General features: G+C 42.1%; 1 protein-coding gene across 6 annotated transcripts in view; it reads right to left on the bottom strand.

Annotated features, from left to right (window-relative positions):
- Mark3 (microtubule affinity regulating kinase 3) overlaps positions 1-18579 on the bottom strand; it is a 96611-nt gene that overhangs the window by 21622 nt on the left and 56410 nt on the right. For 4 of the 6 annotated variants that reach the window (XM_052739067.1, XM_052739068.1, XM_052739070.1 and 1 more), the window contains exons 6-13: positions 17700-17770; positions 16096-16152; positions 12942-13178; positions 12495-12614; positions 12171-12270; positions 11575-11687; positions 10520-10673; positions 5398-5615 (exon numbers count right to left, since the gene is read on the bottom strand). In XM_052739067.1, coding sequence (XP_052595027.1) covers positions 5398-5615; positions 10520-10673; positions 11575-11687; positions 12171-12270; positions 12495-12614; positions 12942-13178; positions 16096-16152; positions 17700-17770 — 1070 coding nt within the window. The remainder of the gene's footprint in view (positions 1-5397; positions 5616-10519; positions 10674-11574; positions 11688-12170; positions 12271-12494; positions 12615-12941; positions 13179-16095; positions 16153-17699; positions 17771-18579) is intronic. The other 2 variants (XM_052739069.1, XM_052739072.1) reach the window with 1 other exon arrangement.

Here is an 18579-nt window from a genome sequence, read left to right as displayed (position 1 = left end):
GTGCCTATGGCATAGGCACCACTCCCGAGTAATGTATAAAGTTTAAGAGGATCAAGTGAGTTCAGAACCCACATTTAAAAAAAGCCAGCCAGAGCCACACAGAGAAACCCTTCTTAAAAAAGGAAACAAAACAAAGCAACAGTCAGGTGCAGTAGTATGTATTGTATGTATGTATCCCGGGGCGGGGAGGCAGAGATAGGAAAATTACTGGCAGCCAATCTGACCTAATCAACAAGCTTCAAGTTCAGAGACCCCCTCTTAAAGACTAAGATGGTTAAAACTTATGGCGGAGGCTACAGACGCCAAGAGTGGGGCAGAGCACACCCAAAAGGTAGAAAGCAATTGACAAAAACAGTTCCACTGTTAACCTTTGTCTTTCATACTCGTTTGCACAGACAAGTACATACACATGCATACATATACACATACACACACACACACACACACACACACACACACACACACAGAATAGAAAACTGTAGTCAATACAGAGTTGTCTAACAGCCCTGGCTATCCTGGAACTCACTTTGTTGACCAGGCTGGCCTCGAGGATAAGCCTGCCTCTGTCTCCGAGTGCTGAGATTAAAAGCCTATGCCACCAACTTCAGGCCACATAGACATTTTATACAAATGTTTACAATGCTATTCTTTTTTTTTTTTTTTTAAAGATTTATTTATTTATTATGTATACAGCATGTATGACTGCAGGCCAGAAGAGGGCACCAGATCTTATTACAGATGGTTGCGAGCCACCATGTGGTTGCTGGGAATTGAACTCAGGACCTCTGGAAGAGCAGTCAGTGCTCTTAACCTCTGAGCCATCTCTCCAGCCCCCTACAATGCTATTCTTTATGTCTAAAAGGTAGAAATAATCTAAATGTCTATCAATAAATGATCAAGTGAATTGTAGTCTAACACTCAAGCTCTAAAAAGGAATGAAGTGTTAATATATGCCACAACTTGAACTCTCAAAATATTACCCTGAATTCAAGAAATCAAACACAATGGTGTATATGTATGTATTTGGCTCCATTTATGTGGAGTCATCAAAAAAGGCAGCTGAGGAGCCAGAAAATGACAAGTGATCACAATTACAGGCTATTCTGTGGTGCTGAAAAGTTCTCCAACGAAGTTGGGCAGTGGCTCATGCCTGTAATTACAGCACGTAGGAGGCTGAGGCTGAGGTCAGCCTAAGACACAGACACCATGTTTCAAACCAACCAACCAAAAAACAAATCTAGGGAAACCAAACAAATTAAAAAAAAAAAAAAAAAAAAAAAAAGTAAGTTCTTAACCATGTATGGTTGTACACGCCAGATGCACACTTAACATGGCTAATTATTTGTTATGTAGATTCAATGTTAATTTAATCTTGTAAATAAAAAACCCCCAACAAAGGAATAAAAGTTACAATGAAAGATTTTTATCATGTAACATCTTTATTTACTAACTTTTGTAGTGCTAAAAATTGAAACCAAGGCTGTGGCACACATTAGGGAACTGTTTTAAGAATTGAGCTCACTCAGAGAATATTTTTTAATTACAATTCTGTATTATTTTTGTGTGTGATGTGTATAGCATAGGTGCATGCATGCTGTGGTGTACATATGGATGTTGGATGATAACCTGTCAGTTAGTGTTCTGCTTCCATCATGGGCCATCACGTATACTAGGGAAATGATCTCTACCTTCAGGATCATCTCACCAGCCAGAATTATTTTCTTTTATTCTTTGAGGTTAGCTTTTATTTTATGTATATGACTGCTTTGGCTATATGTATGCCTGTGCACCATGTGTATACTGTGATGATCAGAGAGGGTGTTGGATTCCCAGGAACTGGAGTTACAAGTAGTTGTGAGTCACCATCTGGGTGCTGGGAATTGAACTCAGGTTTTCTAGAAGAGTAACAAGTGCTCTTAACCTCTGAGCCGTCTCTCCAGTGCCAATTTATTTTATATTTAGTTATGTGTCTACATGTGAGTAAAAGTGCAGGTGTCAGAGGCATGACACACCCGGAACTAGTTACAGACGGTTATAATCCACCTGATGAGGATGCTGGGAACCAAACTGTGCTCCTCTGCAAGAGCAGCCAACATGCTTAATTTACTGATCCATTTCTCTAGTCCCTTCCACCTTCAACTCCTGATGTTCCTGGCTCTACCTCCTAAGTACTGTGATTCACCCCCACACCCAGTTTATGTGGTGCTAAACACTGAACTCAAGGCCTCTTCCACGCTCTGCAAACAATCTACCACTAGAGCTTCATCTCCATGACCGCAGCATTAAAAAAATTATTTTGAATATTTTTTTTATTTTATTTTTTGATTTTTTCAAGACAGGGTTTCTGTGTGTAACAATCTTGGCTGTCCTGGAATTCACTTTGTAGACAAGGCTGCCTTAGAACTCACAGAGATCCACCTGCCTCTGCTCCCCTAGTGCTGGGACTAATGGCATATGCTAACATGACTGGCTAAGATTTATTTTATATTTATCTCTATAAAAAGAGAACTTTGTTTGTTCTGAGACATGGTTTCCTTGTGCAGCCTTTGCTCACCTGGAACTCACTCTGTAGCCCAGGCTGGTGTCCAACTCTCAAGATACACCTGCCTCTGCCTCCCTTGTGCTAGGATTAAAGGCCTCTGTCATCACGCCCAGCACCAGGAAACAAAATAAATTTCCCAGGGATTATATGGTAAATCAGCCTCAAATGAATTGAGTGAACCTGTGGAGTGGATGGGGACCTAGGAACAAGCCTGCAAGATTCAAACTTCCTGCTTTCAAAATTTAATATAAAATTACAATCATGGCTGGGTGTAGTGGCATAAGCCTTTAATCTCAGGACCTGGGAGGAAGGCAGATCTCTGAGTTTGAGGCTAGCCTAGTTTACAGAGTGAGTAAGTAATAAATAATAAATAAATGAAAATTAAAATGATTTTCCCCTCTTGTTTTTTTGAGACAGGGTTTCTCTGTGTAGCCCTGGCTGTCCTGGAACTCATTCTGTATATTAGTCTGGCCTCAAACTCAGAAATCTGCCTGCCTCTGCCTCCTGAGTGCTGGGATGAAAGGCGTGTGCACCATGACAATGGGCAAAAAAGATTTATTTTTATTTGTATGAATGGTGGCTCATGCCTTTGATCGCAGCACTTGGAAGGCTCATGTCTTTAATCCCAGCATTTGGGAAGTGGAGACAGGAATATAAGGCGGTGGAGACAGGATCTTGGCTCCTTTTGGTCTGAGGATTCAGAGACGTAAGAAGTCACTAGTGGCTGCTCGTTTGTTTCTCTGATCTCCAGGCAAGCTTTATTTGTTAGAACACAAATAACACTTTAGATTCCTGCCTCAGAGGTTCTAAAGTCACCAGGGTGCTGTGGGATGTTCTGTATGGCAAATGTGTTGCTAATTAGTCAATAAATAAAACACTGATTGACCATTGGCTAGGCAGGAAGTGTAGGCGGGACAAGGAGGAGAATAAAGCTGGGAAGTGGAAGGCTGAGTCAGAGAGACACTGCCAGCCGCCACGATGACAAACAGCATGTGAAGATGCCGGTAAGCCACGAGCCATGTGGCAAGGTATAGATTTATAGAAATGGATTAATTTAAGCTGTAAGAACAGTTAGCAAGAAGCCTGCCCCGGCCATACAGTTTGTAACCAATATAAGTCTCTGTGTTTACTTGGTTGGGTCTGAGAGGCTGTGGGACTGGCAGGTGAGAGAGATTTGTCCTGACTGTGGGCCAGGCAGGAAAACTCCAGCTACACCAGGGCATGTCCATAAAGAGTGTGTTGAGACTCTGGCCCATCTAGTCATGTGCTTCCTACCTTGTTCTTCACAGCCTATATATGAGCCATAAGCCTAACCCACCTTGGACTGGAACTAGTCCTGAACTAAAATATATCTTTTCTCTTTTTAGGTTAATTGCCTCAGAATTCCGCTATAGTAACAAGACTATATAATATTGCTGTTATTTATTATTCTTTAGGTAAATACTGACAGTTGAGAACACTCAGGATATACTTTCAACATGTAGATAAGAGGAATAGGGTGAAATGTCACAAAGATGGTAAAGAAAGTACATTCTACTGTCACAAAAGTGAGACTGAATTTAAAATGCAAGAGACTGAGCCAGGCAGTGGTGGCCCATACTCTCAGGAGGCAGAGGCAGGCAGATCTCTGAGTTCAAGGCCAGCCTGGACTACAGAACAAGTTCTAAGACAGCCAGGGCTACACAGAGAAACCCTGTGTTAAACCATCCCCTTCCAAAAAAAAAAAAAAGCAAGAGATAGAAATTAAAGTACAATGCTACAACCTCACTTTATAAGGCATTTGGAAGCTAAACTATAAGTATTTTAAATGTTTTATTCTGATTAGGTACAATGCCAGAGAATGAAATGGACAAAACCCCTTGGATTGCCTTGTGAACTTCTGACCCCAGAACATAATGAAGGGTTCCTTTCTGGGCTTTCTATGTATAAAAGGGCTGCACTTCTGTCAATTTTTGACAGGAAATCATACTGATAAGATAACCTCAAGACTATTCATTGTTGTGCAAATTCTGTCCAAAATTACTTCTATAAGCGCTAATAATAATTACCATGCTATGTCAGACAGAACCATTTCTATTCATGGAAAAAGGCAACTGAAACTAAGTGAATTCAACTTAATCTAACGAACAGGAACTACTTACTTAAGGATGCAGAGCTGTATAATTTTAGCGTACCAGTTCCGTAACTTTCCTTCATTTTTATCAACTTGGTAGTCCAGTCTTTGGTGCTACTCAGAAAGGCCTCAGTGAACACACTCTCGACACGACAGTCGACTTGCTGGTACTGTGCATATCAGCTTCTGCACAGCCACGGTTTCTGTGACACAACTTCCATTGTCTCTGACACCCAGGACCTGAGCACTTACTAGTGTGGAGAATGTGCTATGAAGCTCTGGGTAAATGAGCTCCAGTGCAACAGCACTAAGAACTGGGGCTTCTAGGTCATTAGTGCATTATAAAAGGGAGGGAGGGAGGGAGGGAGGGAGGGAGGGAGGGACAAACCCACCCCTTCTACCAGGTGATGCTCCCACATCCTCACCTCTGGAGCAGCAAAGACAATATCCCCCACTAGACAGCGAGCCTACTGGAACCTTGATCTTAGATTTCCCAGTGTCCAGAACTAAGGACACATTTCTGTTCCTTATAAATATGTCTCAGATGTTCTGTTAGAGCAGCAGAAATGAACTAGAAAAAAACAAGACTTAGCCAAAGAAACAGCGACAATGCGGGAAGCGGGTATGGAAGCCTGGAAGAAGGACATGGAAGGCAGAGAACAGAGAGTGAAATGGATGATGCAAAGACTAGCCGGTTCAAGCCCCACCACCGAGGACTGCTGTCCTACCCAAGAGTACGTACACTGGGGACAGCAGGGCTTTTCTTGCGCTCCGGAATATCCGCTTTGTTGGGATTGCTTGCATTCCCAAGCATGGGACTGGCAGGGGCGATCCCCTTTCCGCCTGCAGCAGCGCCGCTGGACTTCCGGGAGGGAATGCCATCTTCTTTGAGGTCACTGTCCGCAGTGCTGGTCTGACTCCTCTTTGGATATGCCACAACTGAAGGGATAGCTGGTCCAGCTACAACAAAGAGTTCACGCTTTAAAAGACAGAATGCAGTTTCATACTGATTCTGTGAAAAGTCACATTTTGTAAGACAATTTAAATTTCTATTCACACCTAAGTGTAAACTAGTAAAATTTTCTAAGATGTTTTCCATTTGATTATTATACAAAGATTCTACTTTTTTAAAAGACTGTGAAAAATTAACAAATTAGTTATCTTTCAGAAACAACTTAATACCGTGTCATTGTCTAGAAGCTCATTAATCAAATTCACTAGATGCAAAGGCATCATCATGCAGAACAAACTATTCTGTAAATCAAATGATATCCTTTAGTATGACATGTTCTCATTTTGTCAGAATAAAACAGCACAGATTTCACATGCCATTTCTTTTGGAAATTTATCTTGTGTCTTTAAAAAAAAACACCAATATTAGAGATAAGGGAGAAAATGAACACATAAGGGAATGCAATAAAGCAGAGGAAAACATGCTCCTTTAGGAAGTGCCAGCTAGGGAAGAAATGGTTATAGCCGCGTTCTAGGAGAGCACATCTGAAGAGGACCACAGCAGATGATTAACTGGTCTCCTAAGTCAGCCACCCAGAGGCCCCACAGGAGATCTGGAGTTCAAACAACTGGAAATGGACACAGAGCTACTGTAATTATCAGACACAATGCTCACTAACGACTTCTCTTTCTGGTTTTCCAAGACAGGGTTTCTCTGTGTAGCCTTCACTGTCCTTGAACTCACAGAGACCTGCCTGCCTCTGTCTCCCAAGTGCTGCAATTAAAGGAGTAAGCACCAATGCCCACTGCTGTTTTTGTTTTGAATTTTTAAAATTACATTTATTTGTGAGGACACACACATTCATACATGGAGGTCAGACTATGTCAGTCCTGGGTATTTAACTCAGGTTGCCTGATTTGGTGGCAAGCAACTTTATCCACTGAGTCATCTTGCAGGCCCAATGTATTCTTCCTTTGCTGGTCTGGAGTATTTTCTTTTCTTTTCTTTCTTTTTTTTTTTTTTCAAAGACTTATTTATGTGTTTACATGTATGACCCATGGAGGTCAGAAGGTGTCAGTCGGATCCTCTGCAACTGGAGTTATGGATGGTTGTGAGCCAATATTCAAGTGATTGGGGAAGAGCAACAAGTGCTTGAAACAAGCTATCTCTAAGCCATCTCTCCAGGTCCTGAGTTATTCTGTTTAAATAACCCCCTTGACTAGGGCTGGAGAGATAGTTTAGAGGTGAAGAGCACTGGCTGCTCTTCTAGAGGACCTGGGTCCAATTGCCAGCAAACACATGGTGGCTCACAACTGTCTGTAACTCCATTCTAGAGGATCTGGCACCTTCACACAAACATACCTGCAGGCATAACACCAATGCACATAAAATAATAATTAAAAGAAAAAACCAAACCCCACTGACATACATCCAAGCTGTTGTGTGCACCAGTTAGCTCCCTTTTTATTTTCTTGAAAAATTTTTAACAGTCATCTATTTTATGTGTGTGTACATACATGCTACAATATGCATTCAGAAGTCAGAGGACAGCTTGCAGAAATAGGTTCTCTCATTCTACTATGTGAGTTCCATGTACCAAACTCAGGCTATTAGGCTTGTCAACAAGCATCTTTACCTGCTCAGCCACCCTGATGGCACTCTTTTCTCTCCTTTTGGTGTGTGTGCATGTGTTGAGACCAGAGGTCGAATATGTATGCCACTTTGTACTATGCATTTAAAGATTTACTTATTTATGTGTATATGTGTTTCCCTTTGTTGGGTTTATGTGCATCATGTGCATGCAAGAGCTCATAGAGGACATTGGATCCCCTGGAACTGGAGTTACAGGCAGTTGTGAAAGGACACTTGTATGTTAGGAACCAAACTGTAGTCCAATATAGGGAAGCATTAAGTGTTCTTAACCACTGAGCTCTCTCTCCAGCCCTAGGTACCATATATGCATTTAGATGACGTGGTATTCTCAGTAAGCATTATTATAAAAATAATAAACGGTAATATTTTTATACTATAAGAGGATTATAAAAGTAAAAATAACAATCAATTTGAAAAAAGTAATATTAGTGTTCTATGTCCTGTAATATCAAAAAATTCAGTCAACATTTAATTCTCATTAGGTGTGGTGATACAGGCCTTTAATCCCAAAACTCAAGAGGCAGAGGCAGGCAAGTCTCTGAAGTTCATGGCAAGGCTGGTTCTACAAGTTTCAGGCCACCTAGGACTACAGAGTGAGACCCTATCTCAATAAACTAACATCAAGAAAAGAATCTATGTAAAAGTAAACAAGAATAGGTATCTAATTAGCATGAAAAAAAATCCCTTTTAATAGAATAGTAGTGTCCGGCCGGGCAGTGGTGGCGCACGCCTTTAATCCCAGCCCTCGGGAGGCAGAGCCAGGCGGATCTCTGTGAGTTCGAGGCCAGCCTGGGCTACCAAGTGAGTTCCAGGACAGGCGCAAAGCTACACAGAGAAACCCTGTCTCGAAAAACCAAAAAAAAAAAAAAAAAAAAAAAAAAAAAAAAGTAGTGTCGCATGTATACAAAAGAATTACTTTAAAATAAATTACTTTCATTATTTATCAGTGCTGTTTGGCTCTATATACATATACACCTGGGGCCACAGAACTTTCTATTGTGAGTGGATAAAAGTCCTGTTTTAGTGTAAGAGCCAAAGGACGGGATCAGGAGTCAGCTCTGCTCCAGGCATTCCTCATTTGCTCTGTCCCCTAGGAGACTTACTGACATTCCTTTTTCCATGCCTTATAGATAAAATGAAGGGTTAGCAAATATATGGTTCTAGTTCCAAAGCTCACTTTATCTCTGAAAAAGTCATTAGAAATCCATGTGAAACCTATGTGCTTAAGGAAGAATAAACTTACTAAGATTATTCCCTTGATAAATGAGAAAATTCTACTGGTTTCTCTCAGGATTTAGGAGTAATTCCCTTTAAATTGGTTATCTTAAGGGCAGTATGTATGCATTCAAAGTTGGCATTCAGTACACAGGCCCTGAAAACTTCCTTGTTAGCTAACATGAATCCACAGGAAGAGAGAGACTGAGATCACCTCCTTGTCCACAACCCTGCAGACGGGGTAAATCAACCCCCTCACACACACTGTCTTCTTTCCTCCTCCCTTCTTGCTCCTCCTCATTTTGCAAAAGGGTCTCTGCCTAAACCAACTTCAAACTTGGCATATAGCTGAGGATGACCTAAACTTCTTCTGAAGTTTAAAAAGAAATACTATCTTATGCAGATAGTTGTTTTGTTTGTGCATATGTCTGTGCACATGTGTGCCTGATGCCCACACTGACCAGAAGACAGAGATGGATCCCCTAGAACTGGAATTACAGATACTTGTGTGCTGCCATGTGGATGCTGGGAACTGAACACAGGTCCTCTGGGGGACCAGCCAGTGTATTCTACACCACTGAGCCAACTCCCTAGTTTCAACTGTTATTCATTAGGCGACACAATGTTATTTATTCATTTTACTTATTTATTTATTTTTTTTGGTTTTTTGAGACAGGGTTTCTCTGTGTAGCTTTGCGCCTTTCCTGGATCTCGCTCTGTAGACCAGGCTGGCCTTGAACTCACAAAGATCCGCCTGGCTCTGCCTCCCGAGTGCTGGGATTAAAGGCGTGTGCCACCACCGCCCGGCACAATGTTATTTATTAAGCAGTGCTGTTTATCGTGCCAGAAAAGCCAGGAGGCACAAAACCCACTGTAAGAGTCTATTAAGGGAACAGAGAGGGCATGTGCACAGGCCTATGAAATGACTGTGCAGGAAGAGGGGAAAGAATAGGTGGAACCCGCTTTTATAGGTCATCCTGCCCCGCCCACACACACATGCACATATGATCACACAATGCATGGATTCCCCAGGAAGGCTAAGCATCTTGCCTGGCTACTGGACAGTGCACACACAGTCATGTAGCTGGGGAAGTAGCTAGGAATTCTTTTTTTTTTTTCTTCTTTCCGGAGCTGAGGACCGAACCCAGGGTCTTGCGCTTGCTGGGCAAGCACTCTACCACTGAGCTAAATCCCCAACCCTGTAGCTAGGAATTCTAATACCAACCTTAAATTCTTGATCCTCCTGCCTCTACCCCCCAAATGCTGGGATAACAGGCATTTGTCAAAATACCCAGGCTGAGTTTTTACCTTTAACTGAAATTAAAATAAACAGAAAGATGATTCAGCAGTTAAGAGCACTGCCGACTCTCACAAAAGATCAGGTTTGGTTCCCAGCGTCCACATTATGGCTCACAAGCATCCAGTTCCTGGGGATCTGACAAACTCTCCTGGCCTCCATGGGCACCAGGCACAAGTGGTGTACATAAATACATGAAGTTGAAACACTCATACACATAAAAAGAAAAATCTGAAAGTCATTTCCTCCATTTAAGTGCTCACTAGCCTCCTATGGTTAGCTGTTACAACCCTGACTTTAAGAACAGAGAATGCGGCCGGGCAGTGGTGGCGCACGCCTTTAATCCCAGCACTTGGGAGGCAGAGCCAGGCGGATCTCTGTGAGTTCGAGGCCAGCCTGGTCTCCAAAGCGAGTTCCAGGAAAGGCGCAAAGCTACACAGAGAAACCCTGTCTCGAAAAACCAAAAAAAAAAAAAAAAAGAACAGAGAATGCTGCCATCAGTACAGATAGCCCCACCAGTTGTAATGCTCTGGACAGTTATCTGACAAAGATTATAGAAGAGAGACATGCATTAACTACAGATGAGATTTTCATTCTCTACGCCTTACCCAGCAAAGTCTACCAAGTGTTCCAAATAGTTAGGGGACCTTAACCATACCAGGCCCCTAATGCTACAAAGGGAGAGCAAGCCAATCTCTGCCCCACCAGGCTCTATACAAGAAGCTACTGGAATAGTCTCAGACTTACCATGGTCACTGTACCGTCTCTGCTTCTGACTTGAAGAAACACTTCTCTGCACTTTGTGATGAGGAGACTGGCCAGTGCTGTTGCTGAGGTCACTGCTGGGCCGCACCTTAGCAAGTGAAAGGTTGCTGCTAGAACTGGAGTCACTAGCGTCCAGCTACGGAGAGTAAGAAGAGCACAACCACACACGGAGCCCAATGGCTTGTCAGGAACTCCTGGAGATTACCCCTCCCAGTCGGAGAGGAGCTATCACAATGCACAACAACTTTAAACTCAGCCAGAAGTATTTCTGACTCCTGGGAATAAGATCATATACTAATGAGCTCCTTCCTGATCTTATCAAAGAACTAAGACACCACACTCTGTTTCCTCCGTTTGGTATTTTCAAACTATTAAGGACTAAAGTTAACTCACGACTGTGTAGGCTTGTGACATTATTGGTCATAAAGGGTTGAAGTTAAAATAGTAGCTTATGAGCTGGAGAGATAGATCAGCCACTAGACACTAGACTCACAACCAAAAATATAAAATAATAGCTTGTAATGGTCAATGAAGTTAGACCACTGTTTGTAGGCAAAGTTTTAAAATGAATACCAAATATTATGTTAAAAAATTAAGGAAATAGTTTACATAAAAACTAATAATTTTAATTTTTTTTTTTTTAAAGATTTATTTACTTATGTATACAGTGTTCTGTCTGCATGTATCCCTACACACCAGAAGAGGGCACCAGTCTCATTATAGATGGTTGTGAGCCACCATGTGGTTGCTGGGAATTGAACTCAGGACCTCTGGAAGAGCAGCCAATGCTCTTAACCTCTGAGCCATCTCTCCAGCCCAATAATTTTTATTTTTTAACAAATAAAGTCCAATCTTTTGGAGACGGGGTCTTCTGTAGTGCAGACTGGCCTTGAACTCATTACATGGCTGAGTAGTGCACAATCCCTGACTCTCCTGTTTCCACTCCAAGTGCAAGGACTACAGGCAGGTGCCATCATGCACTGCACACTCATCCTTCTTCCACGGGGTATTTAGCTTTCCTCTCTAAACACTCTTACCTCTGAAGACTTTCTCCCCAATAACAAGTATGTAGCTGTGATTTCATCATATTTCATTTTACTAAGAGATTCTTGAATTTCTTCTTGGGAATATCCCATTCCCACCATAATATCTAAAAGATAAAATATGGTTTATATATTTTATTTGAACTGGAAATCATGCTAGCATAGGGGAAAAGAATTTCATTTGATTTAGAAGGTTATATATTTCCTAACATAGAAGAGCTCCTGAACATGTTACTGGTGTTACTAAGTTACTGGTGGTGCTACAGAAGACTGTAGATTAAGATCCCAATTTTGTATGTTTGTTTTTGTTTTTTTTTTTTTTTTTTTTTTTGAGACACAGTTGCTTTGTGCTGGCTCTCCTAGAACTCTCTCTGTAAACCAGAATTCACAGAGATCTGCCAGCCCCTGCCTCCTAAGTGCTGGGATTAATGGTGAGCACCACCATCACCTGGCTAAGTTCCTAATTAAGACAGAATAAATAAGTGGATCTCTAAACTCTGTGTTTACCTTCTTTTCGTTTCTGTTTGAGCCCCATACACAGGAGTAAAACATGTGAGAACACACACAAACACACAGACACAGGTAATTACCTATTCTCTTCTGGTCTGAGATGTCTAGCTCTGGTTCAACAAATGGCTTGAGCTCATCTTCCTCATGACCTGAATTGATCCACCTGTCCTTCATGATTTGCTGAAAGGTGAACTGTGTGTTAGCAGCACAGAATGAAGTCTCTCAATAGTCACAATATTTAGGGACATGATTTTCAACATTTCATTGCATAACACTCTAGAGGAAATTTAAGGGAATCTTTTGTTTGTTTGTTTCACTTACTACTTAAACCCCAGCAAGCGTTCAGTGTCACACAAACTAGGCACAGTCTGTTAAATACTCTTCCTTCCCACTCGTGTGGTTACCTCAAGAGTGCCACGTTTAACTGGGTTCAGCACCAGGAAGCGTTTGAGAAGGTTTTCACAGTCAGTGGACATGTAGAAAGGGATTCTGTATTTCCCTCTTAGTACTCTCTCTCTCAGTTCCTTTGGGGATGCAGGAAAGAAATAACAGTTAATTTTTAGGTGAAAAACAATAACAATAAAACCAGACCCATAAAAGCACATATACAAACAGAACATTGCAAATGTTAATCTATATAATTTTACAAAAAAAACCCTTAGTTTTTGAAGAGCATGGTTGCAATGCTTTTTTGGTTTGTTTGTTTTTTTCAAGACAGGGTTTCTCTGTGTAGTTTTGGTGCCTGTCCTGGATCTCGCTCAAACTCCCAGAGATCTGCCTGCCTCTGCCTCCCAAGTGCTGGGATTAAAGGTGTTGCACCACCACCGCCCGGCCTGCAATGCTTCTTATACCTTCAGGTTCTGACCGTCGAAGGGAAGTGACCCACTGACTAAGGTGTACAGAATGACGCCGAGACTCCACACGTCCACTTCTGGCCCATCATACTTCTTGCCCTGGAAGAGCTCAGGGGCTGCATACGGAGGACTGCCACAAAATGTATCTAGTTTACTGCCGACAGTGAATTCATTGCTAAAACCAAAATCTGCTATTTTAATGTTCATATCCGCATCTAATAAAAGATTCTCAGCCTAGAGAGAAAACATCAAGACAAAAATGAAACTTAACTAAAATACAATTATGATAATAGTATCAGGAATTTCATAAAGGCTTTTTACAAGGACTTATATCCTAGTTAGTAAATGTAAAAACATTATTTCTAGAGAAAAACAGGAGATAAATTATATTCCCAATTTGATATTAACAATCAAATACAGACTAATTGTAAGACAAGCTTAAATAACAAACACTTCAAGATCAAGGGAAAGTAGAAAGCTTCTTCAATTAATAAGAGGCTTTTTAAAATACAGTATTTGTTTTAGGTAGTCACATCTCATAAATACTACTGAATGGCTGTAAAGTGGGTATTACTGGGGAAGGAGAACTCCCACCCCATCCCCGAGACAAACCAGTCACTTCATAGTGACTTCATAGTGGAGGTAGGGAAAGCGGGAAGACACCAAGCTGCTGAGATCCGAGTACTATGATGGCTACTGACAAACCAAAGGCTCAGTCAAAGATGGCCATGGAAACTTGCCATGGGAGTGAAATTGAGAAAGGCAAAGCTTGTGACACGGGTATTTGAGGGGCAGAATACAGAGTCAGAAGTCCACAAAGGAGAGAGCGCATTCCCGTCGACAACTGTCTCCAACAAGATAATGTATGGAGAGAGATGGCCGGGGAAGTAGAGGGCACCAAATAAATTGTGTTTAGAAATTTCAGTTTTCTACACTCAAGGTGAAAGAAAATCACTCAAAAGTTGTTAAAAACAAGGAAATGACAATTGGGGGGGGCATTCAAGCAAGGGTTTCTCTGTGTAGCCCAGGCTGTCCTGGAACTCACAGAGATCCACCTGCCTCTGCCTCCTGGGTGCTGGGATTACAGGCGTGCGCCACCACCGCCTGGCTGGAAATGACAATCTTATGTGTACTTTTTCTTCTGGAGACAGGGTTTTATTTTATCTCTGGCTTCCCTGGAACTCTCTATGTAATCAGGTTGCCCTGATTACAGAACTCACAGAAGTCCAGCTGCCTCCAAGATACACCCACACTCACAGAGAGAGAGAGAGAGAGAGAGAGAGAGAGAGAGAGAGAGAGAGAGAGAGAGAGAGAGAGAGAGAGAAAGAGAGAGAACACACCCACACAACTAAAGATACAATGGGACGGAGGAAAGGCCAGGAGTAGAGAAGACAGCAGGAAATTGCACTTTAACTGACTATCACATGGCTGTGGTCTGGCTTTGGAGAGTAGGAATGAAGCAGAAGAGACAGGAAACAGCAGCAAAGGAAGTGGCAACTGAATGGAGGCTAGGCAGGAGGCTCTTGAGAAGCTTCAGTCACCATAATGAAAAAGAACCCAATCCTATTTAGAAAGGAAGGTTTTGACTTTGAACTGGCTATCCTGAGGTGCTCAAGGGTACTTTTTGCCTAGGTACTAGGATGCTTGGCTCCTGGAACGGCTCTGGCTGCAGGGACAGACTGAACCCCACGAAGGCACCTGCCACACTGCCAGAGTAGACGCACTCAGGGTGGGTGTTGAGAGGGAAAAGCAAGCAGACAGTAATCCTGCGAGGAGAGTGATGAAAGCACTAAGTTAGGACCAGTGTCTAGAGACTGTTTGAGAGCGTGCTGTGAGATATGGAGAGAGGAGGAGGGTGTGTCTGGAAGCAGGGCGAGGACCAGCAGAACTGCCCAGGTTCTAGTAACAGGAAGAGAGAAGAGACGGTGCCTATGGGCACTGTCACGCTGAAGACCTCTAAGAAAATTGCTCTGTGAGTCTCAACTCCTTGCTAAAGGAGAGCAGAGATGCAGCCCATGGAAGCCGCCAACAAACATCACTCACAGCTTACAAGACAGAATGCCTTCCTACACAGGCATAGGTATCCACGTCCAGGTGGGCTGAATTTCAGGAGACCTCTGTGTGACTACGGACGGCTGTCCTTCAGAGATGAACCAGTAAGTACTTTGACTGAGACCTAAAATACTTTTCATAAACTTCACTTAAAGAACAACAACAAAAACCTTTTCATTATGTACCTTGGTCAACGGGAATCAATCATTATAGAACTTATTTTTTCCTTTTTAAAAAAATTTATTACTATTTTCTTCAAACTTTTAAAAATTAGTTTGTTTATTTTGATTTTTCGAGACAGGGTTTCTCTGTGTAGCTCTGGCTGTCCTGGAACTCACTTTGTAGACCAGGCTGGCCTTGAACTCAGATCTGCCTACCTCTGCCTCCCAGACGCTGGGACTAAAGGTGTGTGCCACCACCTGCTGTGGGATGGTCTGTATGTCAAATTGCTCTGATTGGTCAATAAATAAAACACTGATTGGCCAGTGGCCAGGCAGGAAGTATAGGCAGAACTAACAGAGAGGAGAATTGAGAGAATTCTGGGAAGTGGAAGGCTGAGGAGGGTGACACTGCCAGCCGCCGCCATGACAAGCAGCATGTGAAGACTCCGGTAAGCCACAAGCCATGTGGCAAGGTACAGATTTATAGAAATGGATTAACTTAAGATATAAGAACAGTTAGCCACGGCCATACAGTTTGTAAGCAATATAAGTCTCTGTGTTTACTTGGTTGGGTTTGAGCGGCTGTGGGACTGGCGGGTGACAGAGATTTGTCCTGACTGTGGGCCAGAAAACTCTAGCTACAACCACCTTTAATTTATAGTTGAATTTATTTATTGTATGTGCATTGGTGTTTTGTCTGCATGTATGTCTGTGTGAGGTTGTCAGATCTTGGAGTTACAGACAGGTGTGAGCTGCCATGTGGGTGCTGGGAACTGAACCTGGGTCCTCCGGAAAAGCAGTCAGTGCTCTGAACCACCGAGCCATCTTTACAGCCCCCGAATTTATTTTTCTCTTATTCAACAACACAATCTAATCTTTGTCTGCAAAATGGCCACCAAGAGAACTATACACATCTTAGCAAGGATGCTTGGGCTTACCTTGAGGTCTCTGTGAACAATTCGCTTTTGGTGGCAATACTGTACTGCAGAAACAATCTGGACATGAGAAAAGTGGGGTTAGTCACCAATGGTGCAGACTCACAATTTCAATATTCACTTATCCTCATTTCTTTTTCTACGGGGGTTTTTGTTTAGTTTCTTCTGAGACAGGCTCTTACTATGTAGTTCTGGTTGGCCTGGAAATTGCTCTGTAAACCAAGCTGGCCCCAAACTCACAGAGATACAGCTGCTTTGCCTCCTGAATACCAAGAGATTAAAGAGTGTGCCACTACACCCTGTTTTATTGTACTCAACTTTTAAGATGGTTTCATGTAGTCCAGGTTGGCCTTGAACTTTCCACAGCTGACAAGGATCCTGAACTTCTTCTGATCCTCCTGTTTCCAAATCCAAGTTCTAGGATTAAAGGCATGCAGCATGCCCACATTGGGTTTAAGTGCTGCTGGGATAGAACCCAGGGTTTCATGGATGCTAGCAGGTTCTCTATCCACTGGGCTGTATTTCCAACCCCGGTAAACATATTTTCTAATGTTGAGGTTTTTCTTGAAATTCTGAATCACATCTTACAAGCTCCTGCCACTTTTCACATCTCTTCCTTCAGCTCCAAACAACTCAAAGCTCATCTGACACCACAATGACTAGAAGATACTCAAACCTATTACTGCTGGCTTCCTGGTATCAAGCTAGAAACTAACTTTCTTTCTTTCTTTTTTCTTTCTTTCTTTCTTTCTTTCTTTCTTTCTTTCTTTCTTTCTTTCTTTCTTTCTTTCTTTTTCTTCTTTCTTTCTTTCTTTCTTTCTTTCTTTCTTTCTTTCTTTCTTTCTCCCCTCCTCTTCTCTCTCTCTCTCTCTCTCTCTCTCTCTCTCTCTTTCAAGAAAGGGTTTCTCTGTGTAGCCTTTGATGTCCTAGAGCTTACCTCTGCAGACCAGGCTCAGGGGTCCACATGGAGAAGGAAAGAACTAACTCTGTAGGTCATGCTGACATCTACATGCAGCCCCTGACAAATTTGTGCTTGTATATGCATATACACTAAATAAATACAATTTAAAAACCCTACAGAATCCATCAAGTGTGACTGGAATTCACTGCTAATACAGTGTCTTAGGTATGAAAAGTACTTAAAATTCTTAGTGGCTAATCAATGTCCTGGAAGACTGTGTGTGCATGTTTGTGTGGAACCTAGAGGTCGACACGGGGTGTTTTTCGTCAGTTGCTCTCCACCTTTATTTGTTGACAGACTGATGTGTGTCCATGTAGAAGCCAGAGGTGAATACCGAGTGCCTTCCTTTTCTGCGTTCTGTCTTATTTTTGAGACATGGTTCCTCACTAAACCGGTGTTCTAACCTGACTGGCTAGACTGAACTTCAAAGATCTACTGGTCTTCTCTCTCTCAGTGCTGGGATTATAGGTGCGCATCACTCTTTCTGTGTGCTCTTGGGGATTCGAACTTACGTCCTCAGGCTTGCACAGCGGGAACTTTACTGACTGAGCCACCTCCCCTGCTCCAGATGCCTCTCTTAATTGCACTACTAGGACTCACAATGTAACTTACTGAATTAACAAACTGAAGACATGTCAATTCATACCTGTCTAAATTTAGCTCTTGCTTCTTTTTCCTTCATTCTTCCATGTGCAACCAAATAGTCAAATACTTCACCTATAACAGAAAGAAATAAAATTAAGCAGAAATCCTACACTGTGCATTTTCCCACAAATTGCTAACATTCCACTTTTAACAAAGTTCTAGTCTTTTTATTTTATTTTATTCCCTTAGAATTTGAGTTACACATGGATGTTGTGAACCACCACCTCCGCAGAAGCAGTTAGTGTTCCTAATCACTGAGCCTACTCTTGAGTTGTAGGTATTTCTTTAAAGGTTTACTTATTTATTTATTATGTATACAGTGTCCTGCCTGTATGTCTCTGCTTGTAGGCCAGAAGAGGGCACAAGTTCTCATTACAGATGGTTCTGAGACACTATGTGGTTGCTGGGAATTGAACTCAGGACCTCTGGAAGAGTGCTTAACCACTGAGGCACCTCTCCAGCCCCTAAGTTTCAGATATTTTAAATATAAGTACTAAATAAAACATGACCACTAAGCTATAATTGAAGTTTAAGATCTTAGCTCACAAGGATAATCCTCAGGCTGAGGAGAAACCCTAAGACGCTAACATATTGAAGTTATGCAGCTCTGCATCTTTTCAGGAGGTCTCAAAAGAAACTGAGCAATCAAGATGGAGAGAAAGGTAAGCCAGGCATGGTGGCATATGCCTTTAACTCCAGCACATGGGAATCAGAGACAGGCAGATCTCTGAGTTTTAGGCTAGCCTGGCATAAAGAGAGATCCTGTCTCCTGGTAATCAATCAGTCTTTGCCTCCTGAGGTTTGTAATTAAAAGTGTGCACCACCACACCCATATTGTCTATCCTGTTTTGAATTCAGTAATTTTGATAAAATTTCTGTTT

The sequence above is a fragment of the Peromyscus californicus genome, unplaced genomic scaffold (assembly GCF_007827085.1).
Source record: "Peromyscus californicus insignis strain IS unplaced genomic scaffold, ASM782708v3 Scaffold_15__1_contigs__length_86483966, whole genome shotgun sequence".
Taxonomy (NCBI): domain Eukaryota; kingdom Metazoa; phylum Chordata; class Mammalia; order Rodentia; family Cricetidae; genus Peromyscus; species Peromyscus californicus.
The sequence above is the reverse complement of the archived record's forward strand: the minus strand, read 5'-3'. Positions and strand labels throughout refer to the sequence as shown.